Source organism: Neopelma chrysocephalum, unplaced genomic scaffold, assembly GCF_003984885.1.
Source record: "Neopelma chrysocephalum unplaced genomic scaffold, ASM398488v2 Primary Assembly neopelma1_96250, whole genome shotgun sequence".
Taxonomy (NCBI): Eukaryota; Metazoa; Chordata; class Aves; order Passeriformes; family Pipridae; genus Neopelma; species Neopelma chrysocephalum.
The window spans coordinates 55341-70161 of record NW_020924899.1 but is presented as its reverse complement, the minus strand read 5'-3'; the positions used below and the strand labels follow the sequence as shown (position 1 = coordinate 70161).

General features: G+C 46.9%; 1 protein-coding gene across 2 annotated transcripts in view; it reads right to left on the bottom strand.

Moving 5' to 3' along the window:
• LOC113981210 (ubiquinol-cytochrome-c reductase complex assembly factor 1) overlaps window positions 1-11305 on the bottom strand; it is a 49861-nt gene extending 38556 nt beyond the window's left edge. For both annotated transcript variants that reach the window (XM_027708498.1, XM_027708499.1), the window contains exons 1-4: window positions 11251-11305; window positions 7453-7557; window positions 5725-5829; window positions 776-883 (exon numbers count right to left, since the gene is read on the bottom strand). In XM_027708498.1, coding sequence (XP_027564299.1) covers window positions 776-883; window positions 5725-5829; window positions 7453-7557; window positions 11251-11274 — 342 coding nt within the window. In that variant the 5' untranslated portion in view covers window positions 11275-11305. The remainder of the gene's footprint in view (window positions 1-775; window positions 884-5724; window positions 5830-7452; window positions 7558-11250) is intronic.
• Window positions 11306-14821: the final 3516 nt, after the last annotated feature.

Below are 14821 nucleotides of genomic sequence, written 5' to 3'. Positions count from 1 at the left end.
CAATAAAAGAAACAAGTCAGACTCAGCCTTCTCACTGCAGAGAAAGGCACAGATATTATATAATATACAGGTCTATAAAATCATCAGTGGAAGGCAGAATGTGAATAAAAGCTCCAAAGACAGAATAATAACCTTTTTTTTTCTAACTACAAAATTAAAAGGCATCAACTAAAACCAACTGTACTTCTTCCCCCAGTGGTGCCTCAGGCTATGGAAATCCCTGATACTGAAGGCTATGGAAGCTACAAACAAGAGTTCCAAGTGCAACTGGACCAATTTACAGAAGAAAAATCAATAAATATTATACCAAAAATGTCTGTTTTCATGCAGGAAGCCCTGAAACTGGTGGAAGCTCAAGGAGCACATGAGACAAATATCACAATGTGCTTTACCTGCAATCGAATTCTTTCTAATTTACAGCAATTGGTCATTATTAGGGGTAAGATGATGGACTATGTGGGTGTTTGACTTGCATGGTAAGGCTGTTACGGTGGTTTTTGGTGCACAAATGAAATGAAAAAATCAAATATTTGAAGAAATTCAAGAAGGCTTTAGACCACACAAACCAAAAGCAATATTGGTACCTGTGTCAATGATGGCAGTGGACAGATCAAGGGAGGTTCAAGCTATGGATTATTATTCCTTACATCAGAAAACAGGTAATTAACAATTTTCCACTAAGTACTATTCCTATCACAAGAAAAAAATGTGCAGTTTTTTGTCTGCTTTTTAGAACAATCAAACAACCAAAAGAATTATTAAATGACTGCTTTACCCATCTGCTGTACTTGAGTGGTCCTGTGAACCCCATTGCTTCTATTATCCTTGTGAAAGCACCCACTTTCTCTTCAGATGGATGCAAGGAATCTTTTGCAGAAAGATGCTGTAAAATTGAAATAGCACATATTTCAGTCTCAGCAATTAAATCTGACAAATCATTTTAGTTAGAAAAGACACAGATTTAATAGGGAATTTTAGGTTTTTTGTTTACTGTCTTTTTTCAACTAAACAAACACATATTTAGGCCTTCTCTGAAAATATTACCCTGGTTTTCCTATGTGACGTTCTTCTGTTTATGAATGTAAACACTGCAAACCACTGTGATAAAACCATCCCACTGGCAGCTTACATTCAAATAGTTTGTAGAGAAACCTGCTTTCCAAAATGTGGCTCCTATCTTAGACTCCCACATTCTTTCTAGGTCTGTGTCTTTAATTGCATTTAAGTTTTTTGCACAAAAACCAAGCAAACGAATCACAGAGAGAGAGTAAATAAAGCAAACCTTTTACATTCCCTCTCTTCCTCTCACAGGTATATCATATCCTAGAGTAATTACACATTATAGAAACCATCAGCTCCATTTTAAAACCAGTGAAGCTACACAAACCCACTGCTCTCACCAAAAAGCTCCCTCAGATTGTTATTCCCCTTCAGCTAAACAATGTGGTACTTGCAGAAAACCTACATCACTAAAGCATTTATTCCCCAAGGACTTGCAGTGCCTGCAAACATGAAGATAAATATTCTCTTCCAGACCAACTCTACACCTTAAACACCCCTGGGCTGATGCTGTAGCTTAACCCCAGGGGTAACTGGGGATGGGGGAGAGAACTGTGAGGGTAAAAGTGAGAAAACTCGTGGGTTGAGGTAAATGCGGTTTAATTAGTTAATGAGAAACCACACACACAAGCAAAGCAGCACAAGGAATTCATTCCCCCCTTCCCATGGGAGGCAGGTTCAGCCATCCCCAGGACAGCCAGGCTCCATCACAGTAATGGTGACTTGGGAAGGCAAACACCATCCCTCCAAACATCTCCCCTTCCTCCTCCTCCCCACAGCTCTGTGTGTGAGAATGATGCCACATGGTCTGGAATGTCCCTGGGGTCAGATGGGATCCTTGTGCACCCCCAGCTATTCCCCTGGTGGGGTGAGGAGCAGAAAAGGCCTCAGCTCTGTGCCAGCCCTGCTCAGCAGGAACTAAAACATCCCTGTTATCAGGACTGTTTCCAGCACACATCCAAACCACAGCCCATACCAGCTACTGGGAAGAAAATTAACACTACCCCAACCCTAATCAGCACAACTGGTAAGAAAACCTCCTGGCATTCTGCCTCTGAGCACCCTGGCAGCAGCAATCAGCCATCAGGAATTACCACTGGTACTCCAGCAAATCATTTCCATGAATTAACTCTGCAGTATAGACCTTTAGCTATCAACAAATTACTCTATTTTTAACCCATTTTTTGCACATGAATCTCCCACATACACTCGAGGAAACACAGCTGAGAGCCATTACAATCTGAGAAAGTTCCCTGACCAAAGAAATGTTAAACTGTTTTAAGCTGCTGGCATTTTACCCTAAACATTTCCTCCTAACACATCAACATACTAAGAAAAAGATTTTCTTAGCAAGGAAGTAATTTAGCATCACCAGGGCTGCCACACATGGCCAGAACAATGAGACCAGGCTGCCAACTCCAACAAGGAGCAGGAGCAGCTCCTTGGAGAAGACAGGAAAGCAGAGAAACAGCACACACCCCCCAAGATTCCTGGGCTGTACCTGTCCAGCTTTTGACAGACATTCCCACACTAGAAAATGTATCCAGTCATTTTTGGCAGCTCCAACTGGATGCACCTTCAGTACCCCAGTGTTTGAAACTGTTTAACCTCCACAACACAAAGGTGTGGTACGCTGAGGTTTCAGGGTTTAAGGATGTAAAAACTGTGCCTGTTTTAAATCCAACCTTGTCATTTGGACTAGGGACCTTTAAAGGTCCCTTCCAACCCAAACTATTCTATGACTGATTTCCCTGGATGCTCCCAATTTTCCTATAAGAACCTGCAAACAACCATTTTGTATTCCACTTTTCAGTCTTTTGACTTTTATAGGCCAGTATCATACACATGCCCATCCCTCTAGTTTAGAAGGGTCCTAAAATAGCCTATTCTCATAGAGAAAGCTTTTCCCATTGCTGATCATTCTCTATAGCTTTCCTAGCACTAATATAATGATTTTTGAAATGGCATGAATGATACATAAATGCATATTAAAATACAGACCCATATCCTGCACCAGTTGCTATACTTAATTAAAAACTCACTGTAAAGGTGACAAAAACTGTAGCTTTGAGACCTAATGCATCCCTGATCATAATCCACAGTCAGGCCTGAGCATTTGAGATAAAACACTTTGCCCCTGTGCACTGTCCACTGTTAAAGGCTCAAACCCCACCATGCCCAGTATCCAGAGAAATAGGGAGAAACACACTCAGCACCATTTCAGAATCTGTCTGTCACCCCCTCAGACAGTCTCACACTGCCCAGGACCTCCTGGGGTACTCAGATCCTTCTCTGATTGTCAAAACTGTTCACCATGTCCCCTCTCACCATCCAGAACAAAAGTGTCTGCAAAGGCACGTCCCACCCCCTGCCACATGTGATGGACCCCCTGAGTCTACCGGCAGTATGTGAATATTTAAACCAATTTTCAGCACCTCCTCTTCAAGAATATCCCATGCAATACCCTCCTCTACACTACAAATGACTCCTAACCTTGCATTGTAACTCCATAATCCTCCCCCAGCCAGGCAATGACAGGAATTGCTCAGTGCAGAACCTGTGTCCAATAACTGCCACACCAAACTCACTAACTCAACCTTCAGCTCCTCCACAGGAATTACAACCACACTGAACCTCTAGAGAATCCAGGCAGAACTTCACCACAGGCCTCTTATGTACAAGTGCATTAGGAAGCCTCCCTCAGCACAGGTCTTTCATTGCACAGAGGAAGTTAAAAACCAAAATTATCTCAATTCAACTGCTGTTAGCTCATCACTGACACAATGACTGGCCAGCAAGCAGGTTTTTCCTAAGAAATGCTGTGATTCTTGCTTCATTCCTCTGCAAGTCAGCCTGGACTAGCTCAGGAGATGGAGAGGGGATTTAAACAGGGAGTGTTTGGTTCAGCCAAGTGCAACTAAACAGTCCTATAACATCTATAAAATCGTATCTAGGAATCATCAGGGCAAGGAGGGGGAAGCAAGTGAGTGGCTCTGTGTTGCCAGCTGGGCTTAAACCATGACTCAGAGAGAAAACTTCAAAAGTATGTTGTATAACTCACTAAAAAACAAGCTCATCAAGACACTGCAAGGGACATAAGCCCACCTCAGGCTGCCTTTCCTGCTCAATGCAGTGCTTAAAGCAAACAATCTTCTTAATTTTGACACCAAACATAAACTGAAACATCTGGGGCTCACCATCAATTCCAAACCACTTTCCCACCAGGAGTGCACAGTCAAGTTCACATTTCAAAGATGAGTAAGTACTTCTCTATTCAAAATAATGAAGTTGCTGTCCAAAAACCCACCTCGAACCTACTCTGCTGTAAACTGCTTCCTCTCTGGTCATAAATCCTGCCTGGCTTCTTACACCAAGGCTATTTTAACCAGTTTCCCAATTCATCTTTCAACCTTTGGACCCTTCCCCTAGGCCTTTCCAATACATCAAAAGCAAGTCTTGAGTCCTGCCTTGAAGATCTTCATGCCACTCCTGGTTTGTTGGATCTGGTCATCCACTGCTCTCCCAGAGCTGCTCTGCAAACGCTGCCTGTGTGGGTACCAGGGAGCAGCGCAGGCAGGAACAGGGACTGGGGGATGCACCAGTCTGAGAGCCTGGATTACACCTTTAGCTCTGGCCACAATAAATTGTGCAACCCCTTTTGACATGCCTCAATCTCCCTGTCTGCAAGATGTTTGGTTTGTCTCACCAGCTGAAAAACACTGAAAAACAAGACTAAAGAAAGGAAAACCTCTAGTTAAGAACTAAATGTAAAGAGAAGTCAGGGCTTCTTTCCTTGCACACATTTCCTTGTTTTCCTTCATTTTTTCTATCCTGTCAAAATAACTAATTCTAAATCTTTCTTAGCATGTACCTCTAACTCTACACCAGCAAAATACATGACTAGGTAGATAGCAAACTGGGATTGCTGCTTTCATGGAAGTTTTACCCATCAATCCCCAACTTTCTTCTTTCTTCTGTCCTATCATTTCTCAGGCATGCATTCCATTTTGCCATTTTCTTCACACTGGCTTAACAAGATCCAAATCAGGATAATCATTAGTTGAGGGATGCTGACACCCGTAATTTAAGTGGTAAACTAATCTTATGGAGTTGATTCACGCTCCAGAAAACTTCTATTCCAAGACAAAATACAATAAATGTACAAGATACATAGACCACAGATTAACAAAACAGTACAAGTGAACAGTAAATAAATTATTAGACAATAATTAGCTGTTATTAGTAGATTGCCTGACAATTTTCAGTGTTTAGCAGATACCAAAACCATCATCACACTTTACTCCCAAGCTAAAGAATCAGAAAACATCCTGTCACTTCTAATATGTACAGAAGGAATATCTGCTCTGCACACCAATAACTATTCCCCTTGACTTAGTTTCTTTCCTCATTGGAAGGAAGCCCTCAGGATTATCACTGGAACCTTCACCCTGATAATCCAGCTGTAACTGCACCTTCCTATGCCAGCCTCTCATTTTCTGGAAAGGAACAGAATTCCTTCTCAAATGACTGGACCCATTGTTCTCACCACACTAAAATATCTTAGAGAAAAGTTCCTACATGTTCTGGGCAGTTTTTTGCCTCCTGTCCCTGTATAATCCCCAGCACATGTGCCCTCCAACAATAAAAACATCCAGCTCTTCTCACCTTATTTGTATTGTAAAAGGATCTGTTTTGCTGCGTGGTGGCTCCATTGGCTTGAATCAATCCTCGACAGAACCTGGACAGTCGGAAGGGGCCGGCCTTGTGCCTCTGGGAAAAATGATACAAGAAAAGAAAAGGAAAAAATTAAGAGGTCATTGACTTTGCTTTACACCAATCACCTTTAGTCTGCTAATTAGTTTTGGCTAATCTTGAAAAACTTTTTATCAAAAACCCAACAAATTTATTATCATAACTGTTACAAACAAAATAGCTGTCCATGGTTGATGCTCCACACCATTCATTTTCCAGTGTTCCATAAATGTACTGATGGAATGGACTGGCAGAACACTCCACTCAAAAACCACAGGCTGTCTGCTTTCACTTGCTTACACTACTTTTAACTATGGTTTTGTCTTTTAATGAAGAATACTTCTTTTTCCCGACCTTGCAGACAAACAGACTTTATGCTATTTTTGTCTACAACTTTATAGCCCGTTTAATTGTCTTTGTGGAAGGACTTGAGAAAACACAATTTACAGGGTAAAAGCTACCACTACAACCACTATAACTTCAGAGCACATGACTTGTATCACAGAGCTACTGCACAACAGAGAAAACTCTCAAGCAGGAGTGAGCAGGCTCCCCAGGAAAGAAGCTGCACCCTGAACAAAACACCCCTCACAGCCTCCCAGCACCCCCAGCTTAGCAGTACCTTGTCTACAAATTAACTCAAACTAAATATGCTGTTCAGAGCAGTCACCTCCAGACAGGTATTGAATGCACTGGTGGCTCAGACTGAGCCCAACTTCATCAATAACTTCACAACTGCTCATTTCCCTCTCTCCTCCAAACATCGTACGTTACTTGCTATGGACTGTGCTTTAATGGTAGAGTTGTGTCACAAAATCACCAGCAATCTTCCTACAACTGGAAGGTCTTCTCTGAGAAAAGACACTCAAGCCAAAGAGCTTACAGGGAATTTCTAATTCTGAATGTCATGGCTCTACGGCACGAGTTGTGATATAAAGGAGGATGAAGAAGAGGCTTAACCCCCTCGTGTTTCATTGAATGCAGGAAGGAAACACCGAGAGACAGACTCTAATTCTGTTCTGAGAGCTGGCATCTCTCCATTTTCTACATGTTTTTCACCCCTTTCTCATGAACTGCTACCACATGATGCTCCAGTTGATTTACTCTGGACAGACATGCCCTGGTGTCTGTGCACACTGTGCACACTGTGCCTGCTGTCACACAGCTGGAAGCCAAACTGCAGAGCTTCCACTGGAACAACACTAAATGTTGTGCTCAGCACGGTAAACATCCATCAGTACTTGGAAGTCCAAGGCCACTGTCCAGTGGAGACGTTCTATAAAGTGTTCTGGAAAATAAGGTGCTGGAAATTACAATTGTGACTGGATTGTAAAAGCTGCTTTGGAAAAGTGACACCTGCATTTGGACTTCTGCACTTAATCTCCTCAAGACAGATCATTTAGATCTATTAAACAATTAAATAACTTAGATCTATTAAAAGACACAGCCGGAATGAAGACCCGTAACAAAGTGGGAGCTCACCCTTTCTGCAGCAGAGAGCTCTAAGAGGTGCCTTGATATTTCAGCAATACACAGCGAAGACTTTTGGAAGACTCTTTATTGAAAAAACATGACTTTTTCTTAGCAATTTAAGCTCATTCCATTTTTGTTTACACAGTTTAACATGCTCTGATATCATACCTGGAAAATACTGCAGAGCATCCGTCTACACTGGCCCGGGACTGCGGCGGTCTGGAGCAACCCACTGCATCCTGTTATCCACTGAGTTACTCCAGTCTGGCAGCTCTGCAACAGGGACAGGAGCAATGAAGAAAAGGACCCAAATATGCAGAAACAGTTTAACTCTTCTTCTGCTTCCACAAGTTTTATTCATTCATACAACAAGAACAACAAGGAGCTGTGTCAGGGCAGGGTCAGGTTGGATCTCAGGGAAAGGTTCTTCCCCCAGAGGGTGGTTGGCACTGACCAGGCTCCCCAGGGCAGTGGGCACAGCACCAAGGCTGCCAGAGCTCCAGGAGAGTTTGGAAGGGCAGGGTGGGATTGTTGGGGTGTCTGTGCAGGGCCAGAGTTGAACTCAATGATCCCTGTGGGTCCCTTCCAGCTCAGGATACTCTAACAATCCTTAGATTCAACTCCCAACTTGTGCTTGACAGGAGTATAAATTTTGATTATAAAAATATTTTGCCTTCCAGTACAAGTATCCAACCCAAGTCTGATGGCAGAAACAGATGAGTGGAAGGAAATGGTGGGCTGTCTACATCACAAAACCACACCACAATTTTTCAGTCTATACAATAAATTCAAACGCTCAAGAAGCATTCTTCAACTGACAGAGTGAGCTCCAAAAAGCCCCCATCCAACTCACAGCTTTTATGCATCTTTGTCTTACTTTACTCAGGCATGGCTAAGAATTTTAGTATTTCAAAAGCACATATTGTCCCAATAAATTTCAGTGAAGATAATTATTTTCTTTTATGAAAATGTCAGTAACATGGAAAAGAGATGGAGTTTTCTTTGCCTGCACTTTCTTTGCATCTTCCATTTTCTGCAATATTCAAGTTCATACAATATTTGCCTCCTTCATATGTGCACTACACTAATACTGGAAATAATGTATATATTATTAGAAGGGATTGCCTTTATCTAATAAAAACAGCTTCATTTCCAACTGTAGCAAGATGACTCAATTTCTGCTTTTTCAAAGTAACATCATTGCTCAGAAAGTGAGATTTTGAAAACAATATATTTCTATCCAAAAAACCATTTCAGTTCAGTACCACAAAGTACTTCTTGAGGTAACCCAGTGCCCTGACATAAACAGTTTAACAAAGACTTCAGTGAGAAAGAAGGTACCTTTTTTTTTAATCAATTATTACAAGATTCCAAGGATCTGACACAACTTTTTTGAGACTTTTTCTCTGTAATAAGAAGGAAAATATGCCCAGGCTGGGATATGGCTTAGATCTTGAACATACTGTGGTTTATAGCTGTTGAAAAGCACAACTGCAACAGAACTGGACAAAGACATACGAAAACATAAAATAAGCATATGCACACTGAAAAGCTGAGATGTGATAAACAATCCAGTAACAAAGAAAACAGATACCAGCAGAAAGCAGAGAACACGAGGAGCTAAAGAATTTTGTCTAAGCCAGCATCACCCTTCACAGAACACAACCCTCTTTTCAAATTACAAGTGATACTTTTGCTTGGCTGAGAGAAAAAGCAGCAAGCCTAAACTGAACAGGATTACTCAGGAACAGCCTGCAGACTAGTTGAGATGGCAATGGAAGAATATCACTATATGGTCTTCTAAATGCTCTTGGCAATCATCAGGAAAGCCTTAAGTAGCAGACAAGCTATTTATCAAGATCTCTTGGGTAAAAACCAGCTTTATCCTAGTGGCAGTATTAGTGAGTAGAGCTGAAATGCCTGGACGATCATCAGGACGATATCACACACCAGGAGCTCCAAAGAAGGCTTGAAGACAGACAACAAAAGTAATTTTCCTTATTTCCAGTAGAAAGAAGAGACACGGAAAGTTTGAAGATTTATTTTTATACAAGTAGGCAACCACTAAATTCAAATGCAGCAACAAGTGCTGGGAGGTGCCAGGGATGAGCAGTGCACTTCAGATCACAAAATGGCAAATAACTCCATCTCCTCCCCTCCAATGAGTAATGTCTGCTCAGGCTGAAAAACTGAATCAGCTCACTTTGCCACATGAATGCCAGCAGCAGCTGGGCAAGGAGCTGCCCAGGGACAGGTAAGCCCAGGAGGCAAGTCCTTCCCCTTCAGAAGCAGGTTTTCAGTGCAAACCCTGCCCCGGGGGTGCAGCTCCACGGGCAGCTGAACTCATCTGGTGCCTCACTGCTTTCCCACTGCTCTCCCTGCTCCCCTCCTGCCTGGCTTCCCCCTCCCTGTCTGCTGGCCACTGCCTTTTTAATGCTTTAAAACTCCACAAAACTGTTTTTATGTTGACACTGTTCTGCTGCTCCAGAATTTGGATCATAGGGGCCAAGAAAAATGCTGGAGGAGGCAATTGCAGGCAACAGAGCAAGGACAGGAGCACAGAGAAAGGGCAGGGATGGGAGGAGGAAGCAGGAACTCAAGCTCGCTCCACTTCAGCTGCACTCGGGCAGGTTTGTGCTTGGCTGCTTTCACCCTGAGAGTGGAGAGGACAGGGCTCACTGTGCCGGTGAAAACCACACCCTGACCTCTGAGAACTTAGTGGATTCATTTCACAAGTGGAGATTGCCCTCTGGCCAAAGGCCTTTCCTGTTCCTGGGAAATCTCTTCCCACTTAGCAGTGCTGGCCATCCCTGTATTTGTGTGGTGGCATAAGATCAGACCCAGGTACAAAATTCCCTTTTCTAGACTATATGCTAAAAAGAAGAGCTCTGTTGCAGAGACTTTAAAGGCCAATAGAAAGAAAAACGCACACGAATGCACGGGAAAGAAGAAAAGAGTGGAGTGATTAGAAATCCACTCATTCACAGGAATCCAAACTCTTGCAATTTGAATCACTAGGGTTGGAAAAGCCAATCGAGTCCAACCATCAACCCAGCACTGGTGGGTCCACCACTAACCCATGTCCTCAAGTGCCACATCTACCTGGCACTTGAACACTTCCAGGGATGGTGACTCCACCACTGCCCTGGGCTACCTGTGCCAGGGCCTGACCAGTAACACAGGAATGGGAATCTTTACATCATCCTTGGTATCAAACACCTGAAATGAGAAGGGAAACTCGAGGAAGAGAACACACTGAGCCCAGAGGAGCCCCACACTGACAGACACGTGTCTCCAGCCCCAACCAGGAGCCCAGACCCTCACACGACAGAATCACAGAGTGAATTAGGTTGGAAGAGACCTCTAGGATGATCAAGTCCAACCGATGACCCAACACCAGACCACGGCACTGAGTAACATGAATAGTCTTTCCTTAAACGCCTCCGGGGACAGTGACTCCACCGCCTCCCTGGGCAGCCCATCCCAATGTCTAAATCACTCTTTCTGTGCAGAAATTCCTCCTAGTGTCCAACCTGACCCTCCCCTGGCACAGCTTGAGGCCGCGTCCTCTCCTCCTGTCCCTTGTTCCCTGGGAGCAGAGTCCGACCCCCCCCGGCTCCCCGCTCCTGTCAGGGAGGAGGAGAGGGCGAGAAGGTCCCCTCTGAGCCTCCTTTTCTCCCTCGCAGCTCCCTCAGCAGCTCCTGCTGCTCCAGACCCTTCCCCAGCTCCTCTGCCCTTCCCTGGACACGCTCCGGCCCCTCAACAACCCTTCTGCAAACACGAACTCCGCGGGGAAAAGCTCGACCCGCCGCTTCGCCAGACACCACCGCGGGGCTGAGGGGAGGGCGGCGGGAGCAGCCCCCGCTGGCACCCCTCGGGATGCGGGGGGAGCAGCCCCGGCCCCACACGGCGCTCGCCCCCTCAGCACCAGCGCTCGCTCCCTCCCTCCCTCGGTCCCTCGCTCACCAGGGCCCGCGCCAGCGCCGCCATCAGTGCCCGGCGCCGCTTCCGCCGCCGCCGCCCTCCCCTTCCGCGGGAAGCGCCGGGGGACGGGGGGACGGCGGCGATGGCGGCAATGGGGCAGTGGCGGCCATGGGGCGATGGGGGCAATGGGAGCGATGGGGGCAATGGGAGCAATGGGGGCAATGGGGCGATGGCGGCCATGGGGCAGTGGCGGCAATGAGGCAATGGGGGCAGTGGCGGCAATGGGGCAATGGCGTGAGGGGGGCGCGCAGAGCAGCGCTACCGCACAGAACGGGGTTCGCTCCCCGCTGTGCAGCAAGCCCATAATGACACGGTGGAGAGAGTAATTAATGTAACTGCGCCTCCGTGGGAAGGAGAGCGCCGTCCCCCAGTATTTCGGGTGCGGGTTATGGGCTGCCCACGGGAGGTGAGTGTCAAGGGGGCCGTTCCCGAGCCTCCCTGGCAGTCACGCTCCCAAAGGCCAGGGACTCTCACTGCTGCCACTGCAGCTCCTTCACCGTGACCTGACAGGTCTCGCTTGGCTCCTCACACACAGACACACCTCCAGACCAGGTTTCCCATGGCAGAGTCTCAGATATCTCATTCCAAAAAGCAGTTTATTCATGGCGCAGTAACACAGAAACACCTTGAGCTGGTGCCTCTGAGGAGCTCCCCCAACCAAGGAACCCCTGGGTTTTTATACCCTCACACTCTACCTGTGTAAGTCTCGCTCTTCCTCCCAAGTCTTTGGCTCCTGCTGCCCTGTCTGTGTCCATCCCCCTCGCTGTCATGACCGGTCTTCATCTCCTTTGTTACCCAAAAGGTCAGCAATTCCCAGCTCCTGCTGTAGGTCTCAGTTCACAGCTTCTTTGCTCCCACCCAGAGTTCAATCTTCATCCCAATCTGCAGATTGTAAGCTGAGCTACCTGGACTAAATGTATTCCTCAACAAACAGTGAAGGCCAGTAACAGCTTTCTGACCTGTCACATTTTGTACAGGAGCAATCCCTGGACATACTCAGATTTGGAGCTCGGCTCCAAATTGCAGAGGTTGGGTCCAGAAAGTGAATCAAAGTACCTTTCCTTGGGAAGGGAAACGCCTATTCCTCCTATTGCTGCTGCAGATGATCATCTGCCCCATGGGGGTAGAGGCCAGCAAGACCTTTCTGTCCTGGCACCTTTTGTGTATGAACAACCCTCGGATGTATTTAATATTGGAGGTGGTATCATAAATTTTGGTGGTGGGGCCCTGAATGGGAATGACAGTGCTTTTCCATGGGAAGGACAGCACCAAGCCCCAGTGTTTCCTTTCTCTCTTGGAACCTTTTGTGTTGTGGCAATCCCTGTGCCTATTCAGTGTTGGAGTTCGGTTCCTAATGCTGGAACTGGGGGCCTGAACGTGACTGACACCACCTTTCCTTGAGAAAGAAAGCACCTAGTCCTATTCTTGGTGCTGCATATGATCGTCTGCCCAGTGGAAGTAAAGGTCAGTAGGTTTATTTATTTCAGAGTTGTGCAAGCCTGGGTGCTCAGTGGTATTCCACAAATCCAGTGCACCCCTCCGGACTTTGTGTGGCATTATTTACACACAGAAATTCAGACTTAGAAACTTCCCAAGTAAAGCCCCTCTATTAGGACTGGTTAGTCATTTACATACAAGTTACATAATCAAGAGGTCTTGACCTGCAGGCATGATTTTTAGCAGTGGTTCAGCTATAGGATACATGGACCTTGAGTATTTTTACAGAATCACAGAATATCCTGAGTTGGAAGGGACCCACAAGGACCATCGAGTCCAGCTCCTGGCCCTGCACAGGCCCATCCCCAAGAGTCACCCCCTGTGCCCCAGAGCATCATCCAAACCCTCCTGGAGCTCTGGCAGCCTTGGGGCTGTGCCCACTGCCCTGGGGAGCCTGGGCAGTGCCCAACCACCCTCTGGGGGAAGAACCTCTTCGTAATACCCAGCCTAAACCCCCCTGACACAATTCCCTGGGTGCTGTCCCTGGTCCCTCCAGAGCAGAGCTCAGTCCCTGCCCCTCCTCTGCCCCTGCCCAGGAAGTTTTAACTGCGGTGAGGTCTCCCCTCAGTCTCCTCTTCTCCAGCTGAACACACCAAGTGCCCTCAGTGTCCTCACACGCCTTCCTCTCAAGGCCCTTCCCCATCTTTGTTTCCTCCTTTGGACACTCTCTGATGGCTGAACATCTTCCTTACATTTTGTCCCCCCAAACTGCCCCAATATTCAAGGTGAGGCCAGCCAAGGGCAGAGCAGAGCAGGACAATCCCCTCCCTGATGCCCCCAGGACAGGGATTTCCCTCCTGGCTGCCAGGGCACTGCTGACTCAGGGCCAAGTGGCCACCAACCAGGACCCTCAGGGCCCTTTCCTGGCACTGCTTTCCAGCCCCTCATTCCCCACTCTGTCCATACATCCAAGGTTGCCCCATCCCAGGGGCAGAATCCGGCATTCCCCTTGTTGAACTTCCCATGGTTGGTGATTCCCAGCCCTCGGATCTGTCCAGGTCTCTCTGCAGGCCCTCCCTGCCCTCGAGGGACTCAACAGCCCCTCCCAGTTTTGGGTCACCTGCAAACTTGCTCAGTGTCCCTTCCAGTGCTGTGTCCAAGCCATTGATGATGTTGGCGAGCACAGGGCCCAAGATGGAGCCCTGTGGAACCCCAGTAGTGACAGGTCACAGTCTGATGTCACCCCAGTCACTGTCACCCTCTGTGCCCGACCCCAGAGCCAACTGCTCACCCAGCACAGGATGTGTTTATCCAGCTCTGGGCTGGACAGTTTGTCCAGAAGGATCCTGAGAAAGACAGTAACAAAAGCTTTACTGAAATCCAAAAAGATCACATCAACTGGCTTCCCTTGATCAGCCAGGTGGGTCACCTTGTCATAGAAGTTAGCAATGTATACATAGACATAGATCAACATCCTTAAAGCTTGTTAGCTCCAGGTTGTCCATGACTAGGGAGTGCTCCTGCTGCCTGTTCCACTGATCAGGTCTTCTTTCTTGCTCATTAGGCTTGAAAGTATACAAAGACCTTACACAGAACATCCTGACTTAAAATAATCTTGACATATTCCACATTTTGCAACAGCAGGGGAGGCTCTGGGCCGGTGCTGGGGTTCAGTTCAGAAGGGGTGAAGGTGGCAGGTCTGTGCCTGTCTGCTGCTGTCAGCCCTGTCCTTGGGGCATGGCTCTGCCTGAGCTCAGGGGCAGCAGAGAGAGCAGCGTGGAAGCAGCTGTAGGTTCTCTGGCTGAGGTTGGTCAGGCCACCCTGGCTGCCCCAAGCATCAGTGTGAGCCTGCACAGGTGCCAGCACTGGGATAGTACCAGGAGAACAGGGCAGAGCCCCTCACCCAGAGCCCCCAGAGCCAGCAGCTTGCTTCCAGGAGCCATCCCACCTGTCCCTGCCAGGAGCCATCCCACCTGTCCCTGCTGCGTGTTCCCTGCTCCTGGCTGCTGCCGGCCCCAGCTTTCACGAGGCCGCAGAGTGAGCCTGAGCAGTGACCCGATGGGGTGAACTGAGGGGGCTTGTTTTGCCAGGTTAGGCTGAATCTGGATCACATCCA